Source organism: Momordica charantia (genome assembly GCF_013281855.1).
Source record: "Momordica charantia cultivar OHB3-1 chromosome 5 unlocalized genomic scaffold, Mcharantia_2.0 BLBB01000005.1, whole genome shotgun sequence".
NCBI classification, from domain to species: Eukaryota; Viridiplantae; Streptophyta; class Magnoliopsida; order Cucurbitales; family Cucurbitaceae; genus Momordica; species Momordica charantia.
The window spans coordinates 23656375-23679680 of NW_028275163.1; the positions used below are offsets into that span (position 1 = coordinate 23656375).

Here is a 23306-nt window from a genome sequence, read left to right on the forward strand (position 1 = left end):
TAGACTCTAGAGAGAGAAAGAGATTGCATGGTTGAGTTGAGTGATGTGTCTAACTCTGTGTTGGATTTGAACTTAGAAGCGAGACACTCATAAATTTGTCACAAGAATCATTTAGTCAACTAGGGAAAAGACATGTTCTTCTGGGGGCCATTGCTTATTTGAATCACGTGGAACACTGGAGAACATTGAAGCCAAGAAAAAAAGCTACCCTTTTCCAGAAGCCAAGTAAGTTATCTTGTCTCCTTGTGCATTTTTGTGGGATGCATTGTTTTCAAGTCTCGATCAACATAATTGCGCATTCTGTCCAAACAGCCAATTCTGATATAAAACACTCAGCTTTTACAACTTTTTCCTATTGTTATTAATATTATGTTGGCTTGTAGCTAAGTTGCTTCCTTGTATTGCCATACTTCCACAGGCAATTCAGTGCCTTTTTATATGCCCAAAAGCAGTCCTTCTTGCTTTTAACATTACTTGTGGTAAAGTCACAGTGCCTGTCTTTAAATTTAGGTTCTATGCATTTGTTTTTGTTGGAATGTTAGATGGGCGACTAAATTCTCCTGTTTGTTTTGTATATATATTGTCATTGTCTTTTCTAAGTGGAAATGAGATGAACTTTTTTTTGTTTACTTTACGAGTTTAAACAAGAGCCGGGATTAAAATTTAAACCTCCGACTTTTAACCAATAGCCAGTGTAATGAGATGAACTTATGTATCTGTTTGTTTTTAGTACAACAAATATCGGGTGAGATAGTGTCTAAATTGTGAAGTTTAGAACATTATATAGCAAAATCATAGGTTGAATGTATCCTTTCTTCCCTTTGCTTCTGCTACTTTTAAATTCCATTCTTAATATTGAATTTACATTTTATCTTATTAAACATTTTGATGAATTAGCTCTTACATCAAATCATTGGATGCATTTTGGTAATTGAGTACGAGGTACTTTAGGTTAAGTTGGACATATTTATCAAAAACTTTGAAAATAATTTTCTTTTTAACATGTGAGGTGAAGGTTCGAACCTTTCGCTTTTTAGTAAAAAATATATAACTTAACAAGTTGATCGAAAACATCGACCTACCGAGGGATAAAATCATAAATCTAACCAAAATTGAATTCGGTTTTAAAGTAAATTATATGATTTGATAGTGAATTGATAATTGAAATTCAAAGTCCAAAAGAGCGGAAGAGGTGAAAAATGGAGTTTGAGTGAAGAAGAAGAAAGCAGACAGGACATGTGAAGGAAACCAATGAAAAATGTAATAAAAGGGCGGGGTGGGTCTTCTGACCACTACACAAAAATTTTCCACTCAAATATTACAAAAAATATATAATATTTATAATAAAATAAAATTCAGTCAGAGTATCCAAAGATGCTTTTACTTAATCCCCCATTCCATCACTCCTAGAAGTTACAACAACTTGTAAGAAATAAAATAACCAAAAAAAAGAAAAAACCATTTAATTCAATTTCCAATCCCATCTTTTTGATAAACAGCCCCAAAAGTTGTTGGGTCTGTCTGAAAAGTGCAAATAAATGCCATGGCTATGCATGTTCATGTACTCACAGAAGAGAGAGAAACATTAATTACAGAAGCTTTGGATTTATGGAGCACAGAGAAAATGAACAAAACCCATTAACAAAATTTCACAGTTTCATCAGTTGGGAATGAAGCCATGGAGATTCTCTCCCACAGCTTCAAAGACGAGAAAATTTACACAAAACCCAAAAAGAAAAAGAAATAATCTTTCAATAGTGAAGGTAAAAAAGAAAAAAGAATTGGAACAGTAATGGGATTGAGATTTGAATTTAAGAGTGCTCTTTTATTTTTTTAATTTATAAATTGTTTGGTAAGCATGAATCAGGAATCCCCAACCTTCTCTTTTTCCAGAATCCGACTTCTGGGTTCATCTTCTCCGCCGTTCTCGACGGCTCAGATTTGCACCGTGTGAGAATCAACGGCCGCGATGAGCTACCGGGCCCTTCCTCTTCCCCTGTTTTTATCCGTTCGACACTGGCCGATTTGATGATTCTTTCTCTGATTGAATCCTCAATGTTCTTCACGAATTCCTCGTCCTCCTCGAATTCTAGGCCCCCACTTGGATCTTGATCCGAAACTGAGGCTCTTTGGGATGTGGGTTTCTCAATCCCCACCGTTTTTCCGCCATTGTTGGGCTTCGTGCTCTGTTCTTCCTCCTCCTGATTTTCCTCGTTTCTCATCGGAGAGCCCCAAAATCTACTGGCTAATGATGTCGATCGATATGGAGCGGATCTGCATCTCGTTAGTAACAATGCGTTTTTCGGCGGCGAACAATCGGAAGAAATTAACACTTTCGCTGTTTTTTCATCGTCGTCCACGGCGGCGACCGCGACTTCGGTTTCTGGGTCTGAGTTTTGGTCGGAATTTTTAACGCCGCCATGGAAGTCGGTTTCACGCGGTGGCGAATTCTTCCTGATTTTGGGTTTTCGGCGGAACCCGAAAAACGAGACCCATCTCTGAAAAACCGTCGGAGAAGAATTGGGTTTGGATTTCCTCCGAAAACAGGGGCAAAACAGAGCAGCTCGGATCCAGCGGCAGCGGCGGCGCGTGGGGACTCCTGAACGGCGGCTTCGACGGCGCGTGGATGAGCGGCGGACTCGGACTTGGCCGATGCAGGTGACCTTGGGGGAGGAGGGCTCCTGCGTTTCAATGGCGGCGGCGGCGGCGGCGTTCTTCTTTCTCATGAACATCATCGGGCTCGAACGCGACCGCCCTCTGCTCTTGCTCCCCACATTGCTCCTCAAAAACCTCATCAACGGCGGCGGAAATTTCTCCGTCCGGCCAGGGCTCGATATCGGCTTCGCCGACGGCTTCATTTTCCAAATCCTAGTAGTCCCTCTTCTTCAATCGCTCTTCAAAACAATTCTGCTAAAGCTCCGCCGTAGGAATTAGATCAATTCTTCTGCCGCCGCCGTCGAGATCGGAGGTTTCCGGCCGTTTTCTCCACTGGTAAGTGCCGAAGATTTTCGTTCGCTATAGAAATTTCTGAGTTCCTTTTTTATTTTTTCGGGAAAATATTTGTTTTGTGTATATATATATATACGTGTGTGAGTGCACGGATGGTGAATCGACTGCAGATATTTTTTTTTATATATTTTAAGATTATAAGCTTGTGTCTGTATGGGGTTATTTGGGTAATTTCACAAGGTTTATTTTTATTATTATTTATTTTTATATTTGTTGTACATCTGACTAAATATATTTTCTTATGTTTAATAAACGTAAACATATGTAGCCGTTTTGGTCTTTGTTAATATTTAATAATTTGTTTTGCCTTTTGCTGAATAAATGAACTTTAATATTCTACTTCTGTGTAGTGATTTAATGCTGAAAAAATAGTAAATAGATACATCAATTAATTGCACAAGAAAAACATTAAGTTAATTAACATCTTAGTCCTAATTTTGCTTTAGTTCAAACTGCTCAGATACGCAAAGTTGTCATAAAATTATTTAAAAGCAGAATAATGTAATTTAAAATGTTCGAGAAAAATCAAGATAACATTGTGATAATATTAACTTTAGAGTATAACTCAACTGTTAAAATATTAGTAACATTTTCTATAAATATAGTTTGATTAGACATTTATGATGTCATATTCTAAAATAAAAAGGAGGAAAAGTTATAGAAATAAGCATTTTTGTGTTTGACAAGACTAATTTTGTCTATATTGTTAGTGCTAGATATTATTCCCATTTTTTATTTTTACTTTACTGAAACTATTTTGATGTCAACTTTGTATATTTATTACTGTTTGCTTTTTACTGTCATTTTTTTAATGTTTTTATTTTTATGATGGTATTTGGGTGTTATTTTTTTAGATACATCTGAGATGTTTTGACATTTGTCAATAATACTTTATATATTTTGTTATGCCGATTCTTTTTTAAAAATTAATTCTCTCTTTATTTTTTTATGGCATAATTTATTCAAATTTAAGTTGGTCATGACTATGAGCACATCATGTATTCACAGATAAAAAGTACCAACTCATCCAACAAAATACAGGAGTAAAATTTGAAAATTTTCCTTTATAAACACTAGTGACTTCCAATAGAATAATAAAAAAAAAGAACGTTAGTTTTGGTCACTTTACCTTTAAAATTGTCATTTTAGTTCTCGTACTTCTAAATTAATTTTAAAATGTTAGTTTTAGTTTTTTTTTTTTTGAAACAACGTTAATTTTAGTTCTTGTACTCTTAAAAATTGATCATTTGAGTCCTTATTTGCAAAATTTCAACACAAGTTTTACACACAATAAAAATATTTTAATACAAAAGTATAGATTTGTTTCAAATAGTAAGTGAAAGTGTCGTGCTAAAACTAAAATTTTGATCAAAATAAAAGAGATGAAAATAATTTAAAGAAAAATAGACCTAACACGAACATTTCAAAAGTATAGGGACTAAAAATATAAAAATCGAAAGAATATAAACTAAAATAGACAGTCAAAATTATAACTATCAAAATGGTAGTTAAACCGAAATGAAATCAAGGAGTTAGGTAGGGGAAGGAATAATAGGAATTAGAGAAAAAAAAAAGTTAGTTATGGGATGATGATAAATTAGGTCGAGGCATTGATGATGATGTGACAAAGAACACAGTGTAGTCCATAAAATAGAGAAGTGGGTTTTTGTTTTGGATTTTGGCTGGTTTTGTTTTGTTTTGTTTTGTGTCTCTTTTTTTTTTAAGAGGATTTTGTTTTTTGTTTTGATATGGGATAAGGTTTCCCACTTTCTAAACTTTATAATCATTAGATCTCCCCATTGATTGAATTATTTCAAGAAATATTAAATAACAATATTTTATTTTCTATTTGGTTAATTTCAATCTATATACCTTACTCTAAAAGTTTGTTTGTTTTTTATTTTCTAGGACATCTACTATTAACTTTAATAATGGTAATAGATGTCTTAATTCAGTTAAGTTATGTTTGAATTGGTATCTCTCAATAATGATAAGTTATTAACCTAAAAATTAGGCTTAAAATGCACGATTTTGGGCAGCCAGAAGGAAGCTTTTGGGTGGGGTAAAAAATTTTAGAAGTGTAAGAACTTTACCTTTTTTTTTCTTAGAAAACCACCCTTTCTTTTCTTGACTTTAAAGTTCTTAACCTTTCAATTACGTATTTTTTACTTTAAAAACCAGATTAATTATAAATTACACTCTTATGATCATGTCCTATTTTTTAAAAATGGTTTCAAGCATCCCTATGGTCTATAAATTGGAACATTATACCCCTCTTTTATGTTATTTCGGCCAAAAGTATTATATTTGACCCATTAGAATAAGTAACATGTATTGAATTCATTAAAATTAATGATAAATTTTAACAAAATAGCATGTTTCTAAAATTTTTGTAACAAAAATCATTTCGGACTCATTTTTGTTTCTCAATTTCAAAATTTTAAAAAACATAAATATCTCGTAATTGTCCTCCTTCCTCATTTTTAAATTTCAAGAAAGGTTTCCAAAATTACATAGAAATTTTAGAAACAATAAAATCATGTTTCTTGTTTCTTCTTGTGGATTCAATTTTTTCCAAAACATAGATAAAAACATTATTTTATCATTTTGACTTATAAATTGCCTAATAAATATAACATAAAAAAACTAGTATATTTAATTTGAAATTTTAATCTTTATATAAAAATTTTACTTTTTTTTTTCAAGTTACAATTTCAGAGAACATTCTTGATTACCAAATATGTTTCGGTTCCTTTTTTTTCCATAAAAAGGAAAGAGCAAGAAAAACGATTATCAAACGCATTCAGCTTTTTATTGATTGAAAAATTAAAAAGAGAAACATTAATGTCACCAAACGGGCATTTAAAAAAAACACAAGGCAGGACTTGCAACATAATAATAAACCACATTGTGATTTGCAATTATCCCTAAGAAAAACATACAAGAATTGATTCTACAGAACTCCAAGTGTTCTAATTCAACTTTACTGAACATGATAATATGTTTTGATCAAAGATTTGAAGGACCTAACGACGAATCTTGTTTCACTATCCATCATTTAAAAGTAAAATACAAAATTAATCAATCTATAATGTGACAAAACAATAAATAAAACTCAAAAGACAAGACCAACAGTATCACCAAATTTCCGGAATAAATAATAAAGTCGACAATAAGCAACTTTTAGCACAAAAACAACATACCTTTTATACATGAAGATGAAATTCCCCCTTCTAGAGAGTAAGCAAGCACACGTGTCAAACAAATTCCAGCTCAGCATGTCACTGTCTCCTCCATCTCCAACCTCGACAAAGCCAAATGCCAATATCGTCAAATCATATAAAGAGAGTGCAAAACACTTCAAAGGGGAAAAAACAATAAAAAGAAAACAAAGAAACCACTTTTTTTTTTAAGTATTGGAAAAGATCTACAACTTCCTTTCCAAAACCCCACCAAAAGATGTTGCCTTTTAAGCCATCATCCTTCAGTATGATTGGGAAATTTTTGAAAATGGAATTTGGACAAAGTAGTAATTTCACCCTGCCGACAAGAAGACAGAAGGTCAACTTACATTGCTGGCTTCCATTCTGGTGGGGCTAACAAAGTCAACAGGGAATCATTCAGTGAACTTCAAGCTCTAAATCTCGTGTGTTTAAATATAATATTACATAATATATTCAATCACAGATTCACAGAAGCAGTTTTGTGAGAGATTCTACATTTTCATGCGTGATTGAGCCAGTTATGGAAGCAAGTTAAAGATCTGGCAGGCTTTCTAACTTATTTTATGTCAGCTTTTCTATGATTCTATCATCATACACCACAACCCATGAATTCAGATTCAATGGGTCTTTTCATCCCCACTACTACTGATCTCATTGCCTCACAGCCCATCTGGTTCTGCTTCTTCTCAGTATGTTCTTCAGCTTCATCATCTGGGATCAAATACTGCGGCACGTTAGAGATTTTCGATTGGAAAAGCAGTTCAGGCAAGCAAATATAGTAAAAAATATGTGATTGTAATCGATGCTAATAAAAGGAGTGGTGGTTAAATGTAATCTTGCCTGAGACGGTCGAAAGAGAGAACTCGGTAAGGCGTCTGACGCAGTCCTTCAAGGCTTGAAGTTCGGATTCTTTCTCATTAAGCTTGGATTGAGCAACTTGCAGTTCAGATTCCAACTCCACAATTTGATTCTCCTGCTGTTCAATAAGCAAATGGCACAGTTTCTGATCTAGTTCGGCCGGAACTACTCCATGTGATAGATGCTTATGAGATTCCGAGTTTTCTGGACCATGTAATTCAATAGATGAAACCTTGGCCTGCGATGCTTGGCAGGGAAGCTACAAATTTAAATCAAGTTAGCGTAAGATAGATGGATTCATTACGTAGCAATTGTTGAAACTAGTTCCACTATCAGTTATTCGTCAAGATCTGCTTGAGAGTTCTAAACTTTTCTAGTTTCTGCGTTTCAAATTAATCATCCACCATTAGTATGGAGATGATATTAGCAATAAGTAAATGTATGATAGTTGAAAATAAAAGCATCTGAAACAAATGTGAGCGTGTAACCGGAAAAACTACCACCTTATCCAGGTTTGTTACACTTCCCGCTTGGTAAGAATATTCTGCTGTACACCATGGTATTTTTTTCAATTCAGTAGCGAGCTCTGCTTCGAGTTGATCCAATTCATGCATCTCTAGGTCTGGCTCTTCAGTGAGGACACTGCTTTCACATTCCCCATCATCAAACATAGAAAGTGTGTGATGTCTAACCTCGCTTGATCGCCTGAACTCTGCACTCGATCGGTCAATTTCAAGTTGAGTTTTATTGCAGCCACTTATGTCAGAGTTTTCTCTAGCTTTGCCATCCTGCACATGACGCGAATATTTTCTCTTGTAAAGTTCTGATTTTAATTCTTGAACAACTTTTGCAGTCTCGTCCACAGTTACATTCAGCTTATTTATTTCTGCTTTTCCCGCTGACATCATGTACATAATCCCAACACCAAGTCCCCAATGAAATAAAGAGCCATCTGAAAGGCATATAAATGCCACACATGAATAGTAGCCAAAGATGATCGATTCATAGAAGCAAGACGAATTAAAAGGGAACTCTTGTTAAATTAACAAACTGGAAACAGTTAACATGCTAGTTCTACAAGTTCCTCGGTTAACGATCACCGTTCATAATTATCATGCATAAGATTTGGTAACTATTTCACGTGTAAATACCAACAGAAAGGTACCTTATGACAGATTTAAACATAATTAGGCACAGTAAAGTTCGACTTTTGTACAAGATATTAAATTTAAATGCTCAACGTGCCAAAATGTAAGAGAATCTAAAAAATACAAAGGCTGCAAGTTCCCTTCCTTAATTCATTGCAGAGCATACCCAAGGCATGCCTCAGGCTTGGGATTGTGATGTTTAGAGTCCAAGGTTAAAGACTCGATAACTTAGAGTTCTTACTATCTTTGCAAAGCTGACACGGGGTGGGCGAAACCTCTCGGGAATAGTGAAAGTGGGTCACGAGCATAATGCGAAGAGTGGGCTCCACACTCCATGAAAAAATGAAAAAGAACACAGTGCACGAACACAGGTTGCATGACTTAACATCAATTTTCCATCATCCCAACCCACAACATGCAACTAGAACTCCAACGTATGCAGTTCCCACACATTAGCTCCACAAACAACACTAAGTTCTGTTGAAGATCAGAAACAATCATGAACTCGTGATACAAGACAACCAACGATCTGGAATAATTCTACATTTCCATAGTAAAAGATCGCTCAAAACGGAGATAACCCTCTTATTTAACCGTGTTTTCATACCTAAGTAATCAATCGGTACACCATCAATGTCCTATATCATATGATCTCGAGCGAAATATTATCAGGATGTACAGTCCAGAAAACTGCACATTCTGTATCCTAGCAGCGTATTGAAACAGAAACGGTTCGCCATGAGGATCATTAGCAGTTAAAATGGCTCTATTGGTACTGTTCTATCCGAGGAACAAAACAGAAATAAAATGAGTTTAAATTCACGTGATCATCATGATCTTACCACTGGAAGAGCAGGAGGATTGGCTCTTGGCAGAACCCAAATTCTTGTTAGTTCTCCTCTTCTTCAAACAAATAGAAAACCTCCCCGAACTCCTTTTTTGCTCCATCACCAATTCTCTGGCACAATTCCCCGCTTCAAAATTTTTACCCCCAGCTTCTTTTCCCGCCCCACGCCACCGACTCCTTGTTTTCTTCCGCAAATTCTTCGATCCAAGTCGAGAGCTCGTCGCCCCACGAGAACCCGAACTCGAAAACCTAAAAATCCCCTCATTTGCAGTCGCATTCAGACCATTCGAGACCATCGGGGACTCCAATTTAGTATCGATCGGAGCCTCGAACTTCAAAATGTCATCAGGTTCCTCTTGATCTCCGCAACTCTCATCACACTCCTTCGACTTTTCTGTAACTGAAGTGTCGTTAGGGTTAGCACCGGAGCTCCAAATGTGCTTTGCGACTAGTCCGGTGGATCCGGCCGCCGCCGCCGCCAGTAGAACCTGCCACATCGAAATCGAAAAAGAAAAACAGAACCGCGAGCCTGAAGAGAGAGAGAGAGAGAAGATGGTATTGGAGAACTGGGTTTTCGGTGCGGTAGAGCTCCGCCGTGCGATGGCCACTGCCACCGTGACACCTCGAACGTACTGATTTGGAAAAAGTTCCGGTGGAATCTGTCACATGCTTCCCGCTTTAAAGCTGCGTCCCCACACCGTGAAACTGCAAATCGACCTTTTTTGAATTTCATGGGCCGTTGTGATGGGCTGGGTTACTTCCTACGGCCCATATAAGTTGGGCCTTACTTGAGTCAAACGAATTGACAGTTTCGGCCCATAAGGCCCAGAGTTTGATATATATCTTTCAATTTTTAAAAATTTAAGCCCCAGAGTATTAAATATTAAACATCGGTCAACTTGTAGACATTTTCATATATTCATGGGTTTGACATCAACATTCCTATAGTAATGTAAAAAAAATCAACAAAATATAAAAAATATCAATAATATAGACATAATATTAATATTAATCTCTACTAATATTCACTTTCGTCGCTCCCACGATATTAATATTAATAATTTTTAACTTATTTAAAAATGGTGAAATGCTTATTTGCTCATTTAAATATTTTTAACTAAATTTTTATTTTTAAAATCTTTCAAAAAATATTCATCGATATCGATATTTTCATCGATGATTTAAAACTTTGGCCTTTATACACACTTGTCGTCCCTGTTCAACGCTAATTAAGCTCATTGTAGAGATTGTCACTTATTGAGGTACGTGAAAAACTTTGAATTTCTCCTCTCGTCCACATTTGTAAAATATTTCTGGATTTATTTTTCATACAAAAAAAAAAATTTGTTGACACTTTCATACAAAATTTGCCTAATGTCTTAAACAACTCCAATAACCAAAATATAATATGTGAGGAAGTTTAAAGCAAAATAAAGTTAGAAAAATTACACAAGAAAATTAAAAAGTTTGAATACTAATTTGGTTTACTTTTTCGTTTTGGCCTTATAATTTAAATTTTTGTTTATTTTAGTCATCATACTCTCAAAACGTTCATTTTGGTCCGTGTATTTTTATTTGGATCTTTATTTGTAAAATTTATATACAATAGAAACTTCTTTATACAAATTTATGATTACCTTTCAAGAAATTTAGTAGGGGAAATATTACGCTAAAATTTTAATCAAATAAAATATCAAAATAGTCACTTGTTAAAAGTGCATAATTAAAACGAACTTTTTAAAAGTATATGGACTAAAATGAACAAAAATTGAAAGTATAAGAACCAAAATGAACGTTTTGAAAAAACAGGTACCAAAATAAACCAAAGCTGAAAGTACCAGGAAAATAATAACGAAACAAAAAGAATGAAACTAAGAAACAAAGACTTGTAGAACATTCAATCCAGCTAGTAAATTCCAATTTCACATGCCATATAATCCAATCAAAGAAGAAATTAAATTAGATCTATTTAAGTAGAGAGAGTTCCCTATCCAAATGAGACCATTTTAAACTAGGTTTATATATCAAAGTATTTGATAATCAAGTTTCTACCTATTAAGGCTGTATATGGGCAGTGAATATCAGCAGCAAGTAAGCTCTCTTCAGTATGCAAATCTACAATAGAGAACTGATCCCTTTGCAAGCTGGTTTCTTTGCAGTGTTTTTTCCCTAACCAGGTGGGCAAGGCCATTTTCAACAGCATTCAGCTTGGTTCTCCTGGAACAAAAACAGAGATATAAACCCGATAAATTGACCCGAAATATGAGATAGCAGGACAGAAATTTCAGCTGTTGATAATCAAAACGCTTCAACATGAAACTGTCTCTGGTCTCTCTTATCTCTCTTTTTGATTAGAGTAGGTATTTAGATCACAGCTTGAGATTTCTTCTCCTTCTTACATGTTTGACATCGAAAAACTTAGGTATTTATATCCTACATAGGTGGCAATCTGGGATGGCACGAGGAAAACAGATTTCAAAAAGATTAAGATCAAAGCACAAATTCACATCAATGAAAAGTTTATACCCTGTTAAAAAAAAAAAAATCAAAGCACAAACTTCCTAGATCGATAAATCATAAATCGCAAGGGAATGGAAAAATACAACTCTAGATCCTTTGCATATTTTATGTGAAGATCCCATCTCCAAAAACACGAATTAAAAGAGAACCCAGACATGCACATGTATTAGCAACCAAACGACTGCGGAACAACCTTTGACAGCAGTGGACAACGTATTCCATTCCCACCAAATATGAGACATGGGTTTGAAATAAGTGTACTTCGCCAAAACTCAATACTTGAGAAATTTATTCTTCTAATATCTTTCTTCTTCCTACGTAGTAAGACTGAGTCACAGGTGGATTGACATCAATTTCTACCCAATTTCAAGCTTCAAATATTTGTAAGTCCTCACTTGACTCCAGGATGACAAAAAAATTAAGGGCATGCGATCTCTTATCCTTCCAGAAGATAGCTGCCATGGAGTGCAGAAACAACCAAAATCCATATTAACATAATTTACCTCTAAACGATCCTTCTATCGGTACATAGTCTAAACTGAAATATTAGCATTCCTCAAAGCTCAAGAACCATTAAAAAGACGTGCATCGAGGTGTACTCTCAAACCCTTGAAACAGAAACAAAGATAATGCACAAGCAGCCAATCAGAAAACCAGAAACAAGAACGGATTGAGAACTATAAATTGTCTTTTCAGTATTGTTATTTGCATGCTTCTAGCCTTCCAGAAGATAGTAGAAAAAGAAGACTCGCAGAAATAATATAAACATATAGATGACGTTAAAAATCTAGCTTGGATGAATGAAGTTCCAAGTTTATACACTGGCTGTAAAGAAATGGATAAATGAGATCCAAGTAGTAGGAAGACTGTATTTAAAAAGCTAACTTCAATGTTGTTCGATTATGTAAACAAATTTGGCTAAATGAAAACAATGGCTGATTAATTGGATACTTTGAAAATTTTTTTTCTAATAAGAAACCAAGCTTTCATTGAGAGATATGAAAAAAAGAATATACAAGGGCAAGATAGCCCTACAAGAGGAAACCTCCTAAAGAAACGGGCTCCAATCCAAAAGAATAACACGTGGCTAAGGCCTAAGAAATCAACCCCCACAAAAAATACATCAAAATCAAGAAGATCCATTATGCAAGATAAGTTTCAGTCATATTTGATTCATTATGTGGAAACAAAATGCCCAGGAGCAACTGTTCAAGAATAATTAGTCAGACCTCAGAAAGTTTACTGTTTCATTAATTTTTAGAACTTCACAAAGATCACGCAGAAAAGAAATTCCACTTAAGATTCCAGAAACTGCGAGTGAAGCAACCTTCATGCTTGCCAAGGTTTCACAAAATACTATGTCCATCATAATGGGTCTAATGACTACAAATTGCTACTTTATCTCCTTTGGTATCACCTTCAAAACTTCTCTAAAAGAATTGCTAGCATAAAACATTCAATATCATATCAAATTAAGGTTTATATCATATCAAAACCAATGAGTATTCAGGAAACTATGAGATATGATTATCATTGAATTAAACAAAGCATGCGCAATTAAGCAATATCAAATTACAGCACAACTTCCAATTTCTGTTTTAAGATTGAGAGAGAGACATACCTTCTCATGTATCAGATCCCAGTCGATCAATCGCACTTACAATCCAACTTTTCTCTAGCAGCTCTTGCATTATCATACTCAAACTTCAAAACATTGCTTATATGAGAAGTGTCCTTAATGTAGAACATCCTGCCAAACCGACTCTCTTCTATAGCCGGGAAGTAGCAGAAAAGCACATAATTGACGACCCAGAACCATAAAGCTCCAAGAAACATACCGAGTGTAGCTCCAGCAAAAACCTGTGCAACAGTATGGTATCCCAAATACACCCTCGAATACATCGTCAGTAAAGCCAGAGACCAAGCCACGATCTCCATTACCCACTTGGCTTCTGGACCCCATAGCCCAATCCCTTTATACGTCAAAAGAGTGAAGTATACGGCGAAGAAGAACATATACTGAGAATGGCTAGAGGGCCAACCATGCGAATCGCACATTTCCAACAGAACACACGTCTCGGGGCGCGCTTGCTGGACAGACGTCTTGATGAACTCGTTTATGAATTGGGAGATTACGAGCCCTAGCGCGAAGAACATGCCCTGAAGTTCGCGGCGGAAGATGAAGTGAGAGAGAAATCCGCCGAGGCTAATGAAGACGGGAACCAAAGAAACCCAGGCCAAGAAATGGCCGAGCTGATCTCCCCTCTGGTATCGGACATGGGTTAAGGACACCGCCTTGAGTGGTGCCGCCGCCATGGAAACGGAAGAGGGAGAATTTTCGGTTGAAATCAGCGCTTAGCGGATCACAAATCAATAAAATTCTCCGAGGGAACTGGATGGAGTGATCAACAACAAACAGATCTGAGACGAAACGAATTTGGATGCGTGAGATCAAGGGAAATCGGATTGATTTGGTGAAGAGAAACTATAATTTTTATTCGCGACAAAGATAATCAAAGTACAAATTTGCGATGGAAATTTGAAGCCGTGGACGAGCAAGAAATGCTTGCGGTTTCTTCAGAAATCTTAACACCGAAGAGACGAGAGACTCCGCCAAAAAGAAGACGATATTTAATATCAATAATTTAGAAGGGGTTCAACACAAACAAATCTTTGACAAACGTGGCTCACAAATTTAATAAAAATACTATTTTTGACGTATACTTTTTAGACTTCTACTTTCAAAATATATTTTTTGATCCGTTTATTTTTTACTATATTTTTAAAAAGGGATGGTTTTTGTCTATTCATTTTACTTTTATTTTATTTTTTCAATTACAAAAATATTATTTTCATATAAAGTCAATTTGCTTTACTTTATTTTGTATTTCATATTTTAATTTGAAAATAAAATTTATTTGTGTATATATATATAATGACATGTCAATCAATTTTAAATATTGTTTTTTAAGTACAAAATGTTGAGGTCAGGATTCGAACTCACGACATTTTGGTTGTTTACAGGTACCTTAACTCATTGAGTTATGTTGGCTTAAATATTATTTTTGATATATTAAAACAATATTTTATTTTTTTAATACTACTTCCTTGGAAACTTATTACAAATATATATCAACTCCCAAGCTATTTTAAAAAATAATGCTTTGAAAATTATATGTCGTCTAATAGACGACCTATGCCACCTCACGCTTCCCTAGTTGCATAGCGTCTTGCTGGCGCCATATATATATATATTTTTCTTATTCTGGCATGTCGTCTCTTCAAAAGACAACATATGCAAAACAATAATAATATTGATACTCTGCCACAGTGGTTGTTTCCTTACCAAATTAATTACTATTAAAATTATATTATCAAAACAACTGCTAATTCTAAAAAGAAATTATGAATAAAAATATATTGTTTAAAAAAAGATAGATTTTATTTTACGAATTAAGTAAATGAAATGAATTATATTAATGTAGTAATTATAATTTAAAAGTAGAAATAATTAATTACAGTTTTTTATAATTGTAATTATTGTTGTTTATTTTTAGAATCCGTTGTTATTTTGTTTTAGAAGAGAAAATAAATTTTAATAGAAGATAAATTTGAATAGGTAAAATTTATTTAAAAGAGAAAATAATTTGCAATATAAAAATGAAAAGTGACATAATTGAGACTTGAATCCAGAACATCTAGAATAAAAAATAAGGAAACAAACATTGTAGCAAAATATCAAACACTATTATTATTTTACATATGTCTCTTGATGACATGTCAGAATTTAAAAAGAAAAAAAACCCACATAACACGCCCTCATACAACTAGGGAAGTGTGAGGTGGCATAGATCGTCTCTTAAACGACCTACAATTTCCAAAGACATTATTTTTTAAAATAGTTTGGGAGTTTTTGTTTTTTTGAGATACACAGTACACAAACCAACAGAAAGCGAAGAAAGAAGAAACAGAACAACCAAAAAACTAAAACCAAGGAAACTAATTAAATTAAAACACCTTGACGATCTGTAGCAATAACTTCAGAAAGATCCGGCGGCCACTCCTCAACCCAGACGCGGAAGGACTCGGAAACCATGCCCATCCGAACCAACGTATGCGCGCCAGAGTTTCCTTCGCGATTAACGAAACTGAACCCGACACTAAAATGTAGGTAAAATTGGGATTGGAATATAAGATGCATTTGAATTTAGTATTTAGTGTTGTTTGGTCAATTTACTTTTTTATAGTAGTTAACAACAAATGAATAGATATTAATTAGTTTTTTTCATTATCCATATCATTTTGTTTTAGAACCTACTATTTTAGTCTTTATGGTTTAATTGAGGATAATTTGATGCTTGTGATCTTTAAAGATTGTTAGAGTATCGACGATTTTAAAAATTTCAACATACTGTAGTGCAGTTTAAGTATTTTGGTGTTGTTGTCTAACATATATATTCTTTAAGCAAGATAAAGAGATATTATAAATGAATACATAGTAACGTTGGTATCTGTACCAGAACTTAAAGTGGGCTAAAAATAGATAAAAGTAGGGTCGATTTACGAGTAAAGTGAAATAGAGTTGTGAAAAAAATGAATGAGTTTAGGTAGAACTTTTCAGCTTGCACTAACCTTTTTTTTTTTAATAATATTTTCGTTCAACCAAACCTTTTACCCAACTCAATTTCCAATATAATTATCGATCTATAAAACTCATACCTCAAGGACCATAATAGCATATTTAATTTTTTAGTGGCAAACTTGAAATGGAGTTGAAACCTTGAAGGATGTAACGGTGATTAAATTTTTATAATATAGAGCATTTTCGAGTGGATCCTTATAATTTCAAAACTTTTAATCATGGTCAATTTATTTGAATGTATACTTGTAACAACTATAACTGATCAAGACATATTTTTCCACTCGTCAAGTTAGTTATATCAAAAACAGATAACATAAAAAGAAAAAAATAAGTGATTTAAGATTTAATTTCTACTATTCTCAAATTCAAGTATATTGGTATTTGCAACTAACATAATTATATCTGCAAAATTTTACAAGTTAAAAAATGTGATTGCAGTAACTTTTTTCGAGTCATTTTCTCAATTTCCCCCCTAAATTTAAAAGTTATAGTTTTGTTATTATTACTTATTTATTTACTTTGAGAAAATATTTTGCGATTTGCTAAAGAAAAAGGGAAAAAAAATAAAGAAAAGAAAAAATGGATAAAATCACAAATTTTCAGTACCAAATCTAAATACCAAATCTCATGGGGAGACATTTATAATTTCGGTAATTGCAGGAACAAAGAAAATGGAGGCGGCAATCGGCAGACATTTGATACCTGGCCGGCGAAAATTCCATTCGGATTTCTCCGATTGCGTCACAGTTCGATAAAGTTCCAATCCATTAGCTTCCTCTGCTCTGAATTCATCCCTACAATGGCTGACGATAGCTTGGCTTCTCAAAGAAGAGACCCAATCAAGTCTTCGGGTGCATTCTTTTACTCTCTTGGATATATTTTCTTTGATTGGTTGCAATATTTAAATTCAGATTGATTTCTTGCCGCTGTGAGTTCGAATATGAGGAAATATTGTTGATGCTGTAAGCCGATGACTAAATTCGGTGCAGTTGCGTATGACAAGTTAGCTTGCTCCCTGGATGCTCAGTGAAGATAGAGGGGATTAGAAGTTTAACTGTATCTATTTCCTGAAGAATATAGTTCGACTTATTTGAATGATATTTTGGGCGATGGATTTTGGTTTATCATCATTTGCAGTAGGGCTGTGCGAGATGGATATTGGTTTTATTTTCATGTTGATTTTTATGAACTTTGTTCGTAACTGATGCAGAGAATGCATCTGTATTCTGTTTTCAGTTGGGAATGTTGCGGCTCGTCGAAGACGACAGCATGCGGTTACAGTGGGAAAGGAAAGAAGAGAATCACTGGTGCGTGCGAAGCGCTTGTGCAGAATAGGGATTGGTGACGACGTCGCTGTCGACAATGAGATGATAATGGACGAAGAGCTGTCAATTTTGGAAGCTCAAACTTCTTCAGCAGTGGACGAGCTAAAGTCTGCAGTTCAATACCAGTACGTTGATCCTTTCTTTTCTTTTATCCCCAGGTTAAGCGAAAAACTTATTCTCCTCATGTTTTTCATATCTGAAAATCATACTTAGGTCATTTGTCATGTCATGATTACCTTAATTATCCACTGGGGAGAGTTACAGTAGCATGAAGAATTTGAGAGATATGAGGTGCTATTAAATTGTTACTTCTCCGCATACCCACTACGTGCTGTTGGATTCACGTAATTATCCATGTAGTCTGCGTGCTTACTTAACTAGTTTATTGCTCTAAGTTCTATTTTTTCTTGTGTAAGTTCGTGATTTTAAGAAAATCAAGTACAGTTACTATCTAGCTTTGTCTGAGAGTTTTTGTGTTCAAAAGCAAATCTGAAGTATTCATACAATTCACCGAAGCTGATGGGTGTGATTTAATCTCAGGCTTGGAATAGGCACCAAGATGGGATATCATAATCATTGCCGGAAGCATATAATAAACTAAATTGTGAAAAGCATAGCATGGATCATCTAAAAATGATTAATTTTTTTAAGAGAGCATTTATAATCACAAGAAAATCTATCTGGACCATATTTTACAGTGACATGCTGTTCATTTGTCTTAATGAAGTAGTGCCTCGATTTCTCAATGATTTTTCTCCACCAAAAGCCTCTTATTCTCCCATAAGCTGTCAAAATTTTGGATAACCAAAATACTGGTTTTGAAATATGATTGATGTGTTTTAAAATGGACAGCCTTGGACGTCATTTTCTTCCCCTTTGTTTTAGGCGAAGGGGAGATGGTTTGACGCTATGGTGAACAATATTGCAGTAAGTGACAAAATAACTTCATGTGTTCACACGAACATCCTCCACTATTATGTTATTTATTTGATTGGTAAATTAAACAGTTGATACGAGTGGTTTAAGGTCTTGCTGTTTTAATAAATTGTAGGGGAAAAGGTGTAATGCAGAAGAGAATTCATGCCCTTCGTGAACTGAGGCGCTTGTTGTCTAGATCAGAATTCCCTCCAGTTGAAGCTGCTCTTGAAGCAGGAGCAGTACCTCTACTGGTGCAGTGTCTTTCATTTGGTTCCCCTGACGAACAGGTAAAAAATAGCTTGTCTGCAATTATACTTTGATTGGTTTAAGTTATGAATGTCTTAGTCTAACTGCATTATGCAGAGTGTAACTTTCTTGCAAGGCTATGGCCAATCAGATCGAGCTAAATAAGGAAATAAAATAAGTGGTTATTTATTCTTGTAGCTTGTGGGTGCTTATTGTTGACTTACAGAATAGATATCAATGACTGTTGAATCTATATAGGTAATTCTGCATGCATAATTAGACATGTGGCTGATCTATATTTTATGGGCCTTGTAAAGTAGCGGATTGTACATATAAAAATCATTGTTTTTGAAGACTTCACGTCTATTAATTCACTGCAGTTGCTCGAGGCAGCTTGGTGCCTAACGAACATTGGAGCAGGGAAGCCTGAAGAAACCAAATCTTTGTTGCCAGCGTTACCCTTGCTTATTGCTCATCTTGGAGGTTCATATTACCTATTAAATTCTATTTTCTCTTCCTCTTATGAAGGTTTTTTCATATCTCGTATCCAAATTATGGGTTTCAAATTAAGCTCTTTATTAGATCCACTGTATTCTTCCTCTTCCAATTACATGTTACTAGTAATGTTGTCATTATTATGTACGACCATTAGCTCTACTGTGATATGCATCTGATCACTAGTGGACTAACTGCAACGGGTAGACTTTAGCAAGTTGGTAAGGATGCAAATATCCCTCTCTATTCAATAGAGGGACCCCTTTTCCATTCTGTATAAATGGACTATTCTATTTGTACACTGTACTGGCATGTGTAACTTTGAATGGTGGAGGCAGTTCCTTTAAAATTAAATATGTAGGATGTTATGAAAAATTTGGCTCATTACCTTTGGGAAAGATACAAATTGGGATGTATTTGCGACATCAAATGTACTTATCTATGTCATTCCTGCAAGTTGTCACCAAAATTTAATCAGTAGAATTCCATATGAAGTCCTTACTTCATTTGTATTAGTTTTGTTTCAGATTTTAATTGCACTTTTACGTGCAGAAAAAAGTTCTCTGCTTGTTGCGGAGCAGTGTGCATGGGCATTGGGAAATGTTGCTGGTGAAGAAAAGGAGCTGAGAAATATTCTGCTATCTCAAGGAGCTTTACTACCTCTTGCAAGAATGCTGCTTCCAAACAAAGGTTCATCTGTTAAAACAGCTGCTTGGGCACTATCCAACTTAATTAAGGTTTGAGTTTTCTGTCTCACAAGCATTTCAAGCTTTCTTCTATTCACAACTAAATGATTTCATCCTGCACACACCTCAAATCACAAAATTTGATAGACTTGTACATTTTATTCACGAAAGAGTACCTCTTAAATTCTCTCATGTAGGGACCAGATTCCAAGGCTGCTACAGAACTCATTAGAGTTGACGGGGTGTTGGATGCGATTAGTAGACACTTGAGAAAAGCGTAAGTGTAGTAATCTATTTTGGGCTTCATAAGTTTTGGTCATAAAGGGTTCAATACAATAATACATATGTCCCTCATTTATATCCCGACTTGTTTTCTCTCTTTCTCATTAAGTTGTTCCTGTGCAAAATGATACTATATCTTCAACTTTTCTTGAGGATAGTTATCAGAAACCTAGGTCGAAAAAAGAGTAAGCACATTGCAAATTTCCCTTGTGATCATTATAATTGTGTAACTCACGAGAGAATATCCTGTCCTCAAGACTTTGCTTTTATAATGTTAAAACTGCGGCTATTTTGAAGAGGAATTTTTGTAAGACTGTATCGGTGGACAGGGTTTTAATTATATTTAACATTACAAAGTGCAGGGATGATGAGTTGGCAACTGAAGTTGCATGGGTGATTGTGTATCTCTCAGCACTCTCAAATGTTGCTACCAGTATATTGGTGAAGAGTGACGTCCTCCAACTACTAGTGGAGAGACTATCAACATCAAATAGTTTGCAATTGCTTATACCGGTAATGTCAAACAATGTCTGCATTTCTAAGATTCAGTCTTGAGTACGGGCTAATGTACAGTGAATTATTATGAGATGCCAGCATTTCTTTGTCTCCTTTTTTTCCTCCTTTCTTCCGACATCGAATAAGCAGTGAATAAGTGATAATTCATGGATTCACAAGAATTCAAGAATATGAATTTAATATGAATCATCGTGGTTCTAATATGAATTTAAGGTTTTAATTGATTCAAAAGGTCTTAACGAGAGAATTCCCATCAATAATAAAGAAAATAGGAGTAAACTCGCATTACACTCGAATAAAAGAAAAAAAGAGGTAAATCGAACATTCAAGAAGTCCCAAATACAAACGAGCAGTGCTTTAGTGAAGATGTTATGTCTTTTTCTCCTTCAATGACCTTGACTTGAGTTGTCTACGACTCCCCTTTTCTAGCTTTTCTTTACCTGATCAATTATGCTTGTAGTCGTGAAGCACCATTACCAGTTAGTCATCAATTGTATTGATTATATTTTTTCACGTAAAAATTTGCATCCATTTTTCTCTCCGTTTGGTTTTATTTAGCATAGAAATGAAGTGCTTTTCCAAGATCAAGTTAACTGCCTGACTGAGCTTTATAAATGGTTTTATGGTACAGCTCCTAGGAAAATGCCTCCTCACGATTTCCACTTCTGCAAATATTTTGACTGTCAGGCACATAATTTTGAAGCTGTGGTTGAATTGATATTGCTTTCAGATCCATTGTCTAGTGTCCACATTGACATTGTCTGATACCTGGATATACTATAAAGTAGTGATTAAATGTTTTTGATCGATTACTTTGTGGGTTTTTGATTATTGGAAAAATGACATCTTAAACTTAGGTGCTGCGAAGCCTAGGTAACCTTGTGGCTGTCGATTCACATACAATTTCTGCTGTTCTCATTCCTGGACGTGAAATTACAGGCAAGTGGTTTACTTTTCCTCTTGCTAAGAGGTAATAATAGTTGGCAGACAGATTTCACAAATGAGGATTGAGGAAATAATCCTAGCGACTAGTGAGAATTGAATGGAATAAAAAATTCTGTTGCTTTCAGGTAATGTATTAGGAGTCCTGATAAAATGCTTAAAGAGCGAACACAGAGTTTTGAAGAAGGTAGATTTTACTACTCGATAAAAGATTTAACGTCCCTGCATAATTTGTGGGTTCTTAAGTTCATCATTTGAATCCCTATCATAATGTGTAGGAAGCATCTTGGGTGCTGTCTAACATTGCTGCAGGTTCCATTGAGCACAAGCAATTGATATATTCTAGTGATGCGGTGCCATTGTTGATACACCTTCTTTCATCGGCACCATTTGATGTGCGTAAGGAAGTAGCATATGTACTGGGAAATCTGTGTGTTGGGCCCGATGGAAGTGATGGAGAACCAAAACCGAGGCTGCTTGTTGAGAACTTGGTTTCACTTGTTGGTAGAGGATGCCTTCCAGGATTCATTGACTTGCTAAGATCTGCCGATACAGAGGCTGCAAGGCTAGGATTTCAATTCATAGAGCTGGTGAGTATATCGATTCTTCATATGCAGCGTTCCTTTTTTGTTTATTTGTCACGTTTCGGGCAGGCTTTTCTGGGCTTGAGAGCATTTTTTCTTTCTTTCGCTTAATTGAATCTTATAATTCACCTCGTTCTCCTGACTGATTTTCCTTCTCGATGCCCTTCAATAATGTCTACCGACTACTAGGGGTGGAGTGAGGAAGGAAGGAGGAGGGCCTTAGTTTGTCTTAGTTTAAAAAATTTATACAGACAAGCTAAGATTTTGAAATTTATCCTCTAATATGTCCTCTTAGCTTTTGAGAATTGAAGAACTGATGGATTATATACATATATATGTATTATATATGGATTATATATGAATTGAAGAACTGTTTCTGGCTCTACTCTTTTATATGTAATTCTTATTTATTCTTTTAAGTACCAATGCATTGACGTCCTCTAATAGTCTCATATTCAAGAGGACTTCCTGGAAATTTTGTTCTAATTCATAATGTTCATGCATTTTCTTGTTGTTTGGCCTAAGGTATTAAGAGGCATGCCAAATGGGGAGGGCCCGAAGCTGGTCGAGCGAGAGGATGGCATCGAAGCGATGGAAAGATTTCAGTTTCACGAAAATGAAGACTTGAGAAACATGGCAAATCGTCTGGTCGATAAGTACTTTGGCGAGGACTACGGTCTCAGTGAGTAGACAGTTCAGAATTCAAAAGACTTTGGGGTCACCGTTTTTGCAACCACAATTACATGCCTCGGACCACAGCAGGTGCTCTTCGCTCGAGTCTATCAGCTGCTTCATAGAACCCATCATCACCATTGAGTAAGATAGAATTGAGCTTTCTGTAACATCCTTTTTGGTTTGTAACATTTCTAACGAATTTGATCAGAACCTGTCTTAATTGAGCTGTAAAAATTTGGGACAAATATTTATTAGGAGGAAAATGCTTTGCAAAGTTTGTGTAAATGACATGGGATTTTGAAGTCCCTTGTCATCTCAATTGGACTGTTCTTTTTCACAAAAGTTACACAACTGAAAGTTCGTGGAATTTTGTTATTATTTTTACAGCT

At 35.0% G+C, this 23306-nt stretch overlaps 4 protein-coding genes across 8 annotated transcripts; 1 reads left to right on the forward strand and 3 right to left on the reverse strand.

Annotated features, from left to right (window-relative positions):
• Positions 1–1574: 1574 nt before the first annotated feature.
• LOC111014948 (uncharacterized) lies at positions 1575–3466 on the reverse strand. The gene has a single exon (XM_022289827.2). The coding sequence runs from the start codon at positions 2856–2858 to the stop codon at positions 1839–1841; it is 1020 nt and encodes a 339-aa protein (XP_022145519.1). The 5' UTR covers positions 2859–3466; the 3' UTR covers positions 1575–1838.
• A 3162-nt stretch (positions 3467–6628) lies between these two features.
• Positions 6629–9750, reverse strand: LOC111015109 (POLAR LOCALIZATION DURING ASYMMETRIC DIVISION AND protein). The gene is made up of 4 exons (XM_022290031.2): positions 9082–9750; positions 7595–8043; positions 7074–7350; positions 6629–6944 (listed from the first exon to the last, which is right to left on the reverse strand). Exons 1-4 carry the CDS (start codon positions 9581–9583, stop codon positions 6823–6825), a joined length of 1350 nt encoding a protein of 449 aa, XP_022145723.1. The 5' UTR covers positions 9584–9750; the 3' UTR covers positions 6629–6822.
• Positions 9751–10952: 1202 nt separating this feature from the next.
• LPPGAMMA (Phosphatidic acid phosphatase (PAP2) family protein) lies at positions 10953–14266 on the reverse strand. 5 transcript variants are annotated; one of them, XR_002601975.2, is made up of 3 exons: positions 13228–14245; positions 11800–12061; positions 10953–11303 (listed from the first exon to the last, which is right to left on the reverse strand). XR_002601975.2 is itself a non-coding variant. In XM_022289969.2 (3 exons), exon 2 carries the CDS (start codon positions 13920–13922, stop codon positions 13254–13256), a length of 669 nt encoding a protein of 222 aa, XP_022145661.1. In that variant the 5' UTR covers positions 13923–14027; positions 14129–14266; the 3' UTR covers positions 10953–11303; positions 13228–13253. The 5 variants fall into 5 exon arrangements, 3 of the variants coding, with proteins under 3 accessions (XP_022145661.1, XP_022145660.1, XP_087980756.1); XR_015791080.1 differs by lacking the exon at positions 11800–12061 and adding an exon at positions 12110–12214; XM_022289969.2 differs by lacking the exon at positions 11800–12061 and having other exon boundaries at positions 13228–14027; positions 14129–14266.
• Positions 14267–16867: 2601 nt separating this feature from the next.
• Positions 16868–23284, forward strand: LOC111015036 (importin subunit alpha-9). The gene is made up of 11 exons (XM_022289944.2): positions 16868–17099; positions 17485–17698; positions 18625–18778; positions 19118–19220; positions 19785–19969; positions 20116–20195; positions 20563–20713; positions 21574–21655; positions 21787–21845; positions 21937–22248; positions 22768–23284. The coding sequence occupies exons 1-11, from the start codon at positions 17048–17050 to the stop codon at positions 22930–22932; spliced, it is 1557 nt and encodes a 518-aa protein (XP_022145636.1). The 5' UTR covers positions 16868–17047; the 3' UTR covers positions 22933–23284.
• The last annotated feature ends 22 nt before the right edge of the window (positions 23285–23306 follow it).

Coding starts and splice junctions, on each gene's coding strand:
- LOC111014948 (XM_022289827.2), bottom strand. CDS start 2,858: ATGAAGCCGTCGGCGAAGCCGATATCGAGCCCTGGCCGGACGGAGAAA.
- LOC111015109 (XM_022290031.2), bottom strand. CDS start 9,583: ATGTGGCAGGTTCTACTGGCGGCGGCGGCGGCCGGATCCACCGGACTA. Junction 7,351..7,594: donor GTGTAACAAACCTGGATAAG/GTGGTAGTTTTT, acceptor TTAAATTTGTAG/CTTCCCTGCCAAGCATCGCA. Junction 6,945..7,073: donor CTCTCTTTCGACCGTCTCAG/GCAAGATTACAT, acceptor ATTTGATCCCAG/ATGATGAAGCTGAAGAACAT.
- LPPGAMMA (XM_022289969.2), bottom strand. CDS start 13,922: ATGGCGGCGGCACCACTCAAGGCGGTGTCCTTAACCCATGTCCGATAC.
- LOC111015036 (XM_022289944.2), top strand. CDS start 17,048: ATGGCTGACGATAGCTTGGCTTCTCAAAGAAGAGACCCAATCAAGTCT. Junction 20,714..21,573: donor GTTTGCAATTGCTTATACCG/GTAATGTCAAAC, acceptor TCTTAAACTTAG/GTGCTGCGAAGCCTAGGTAA. Junction 21,846..21,936: donor AACACAGAGTTTTGAAGAAG/GTAGATTTTACT, acceptor CATAATGTGTAG/GAAGCATCTTGGGTGCTGTC.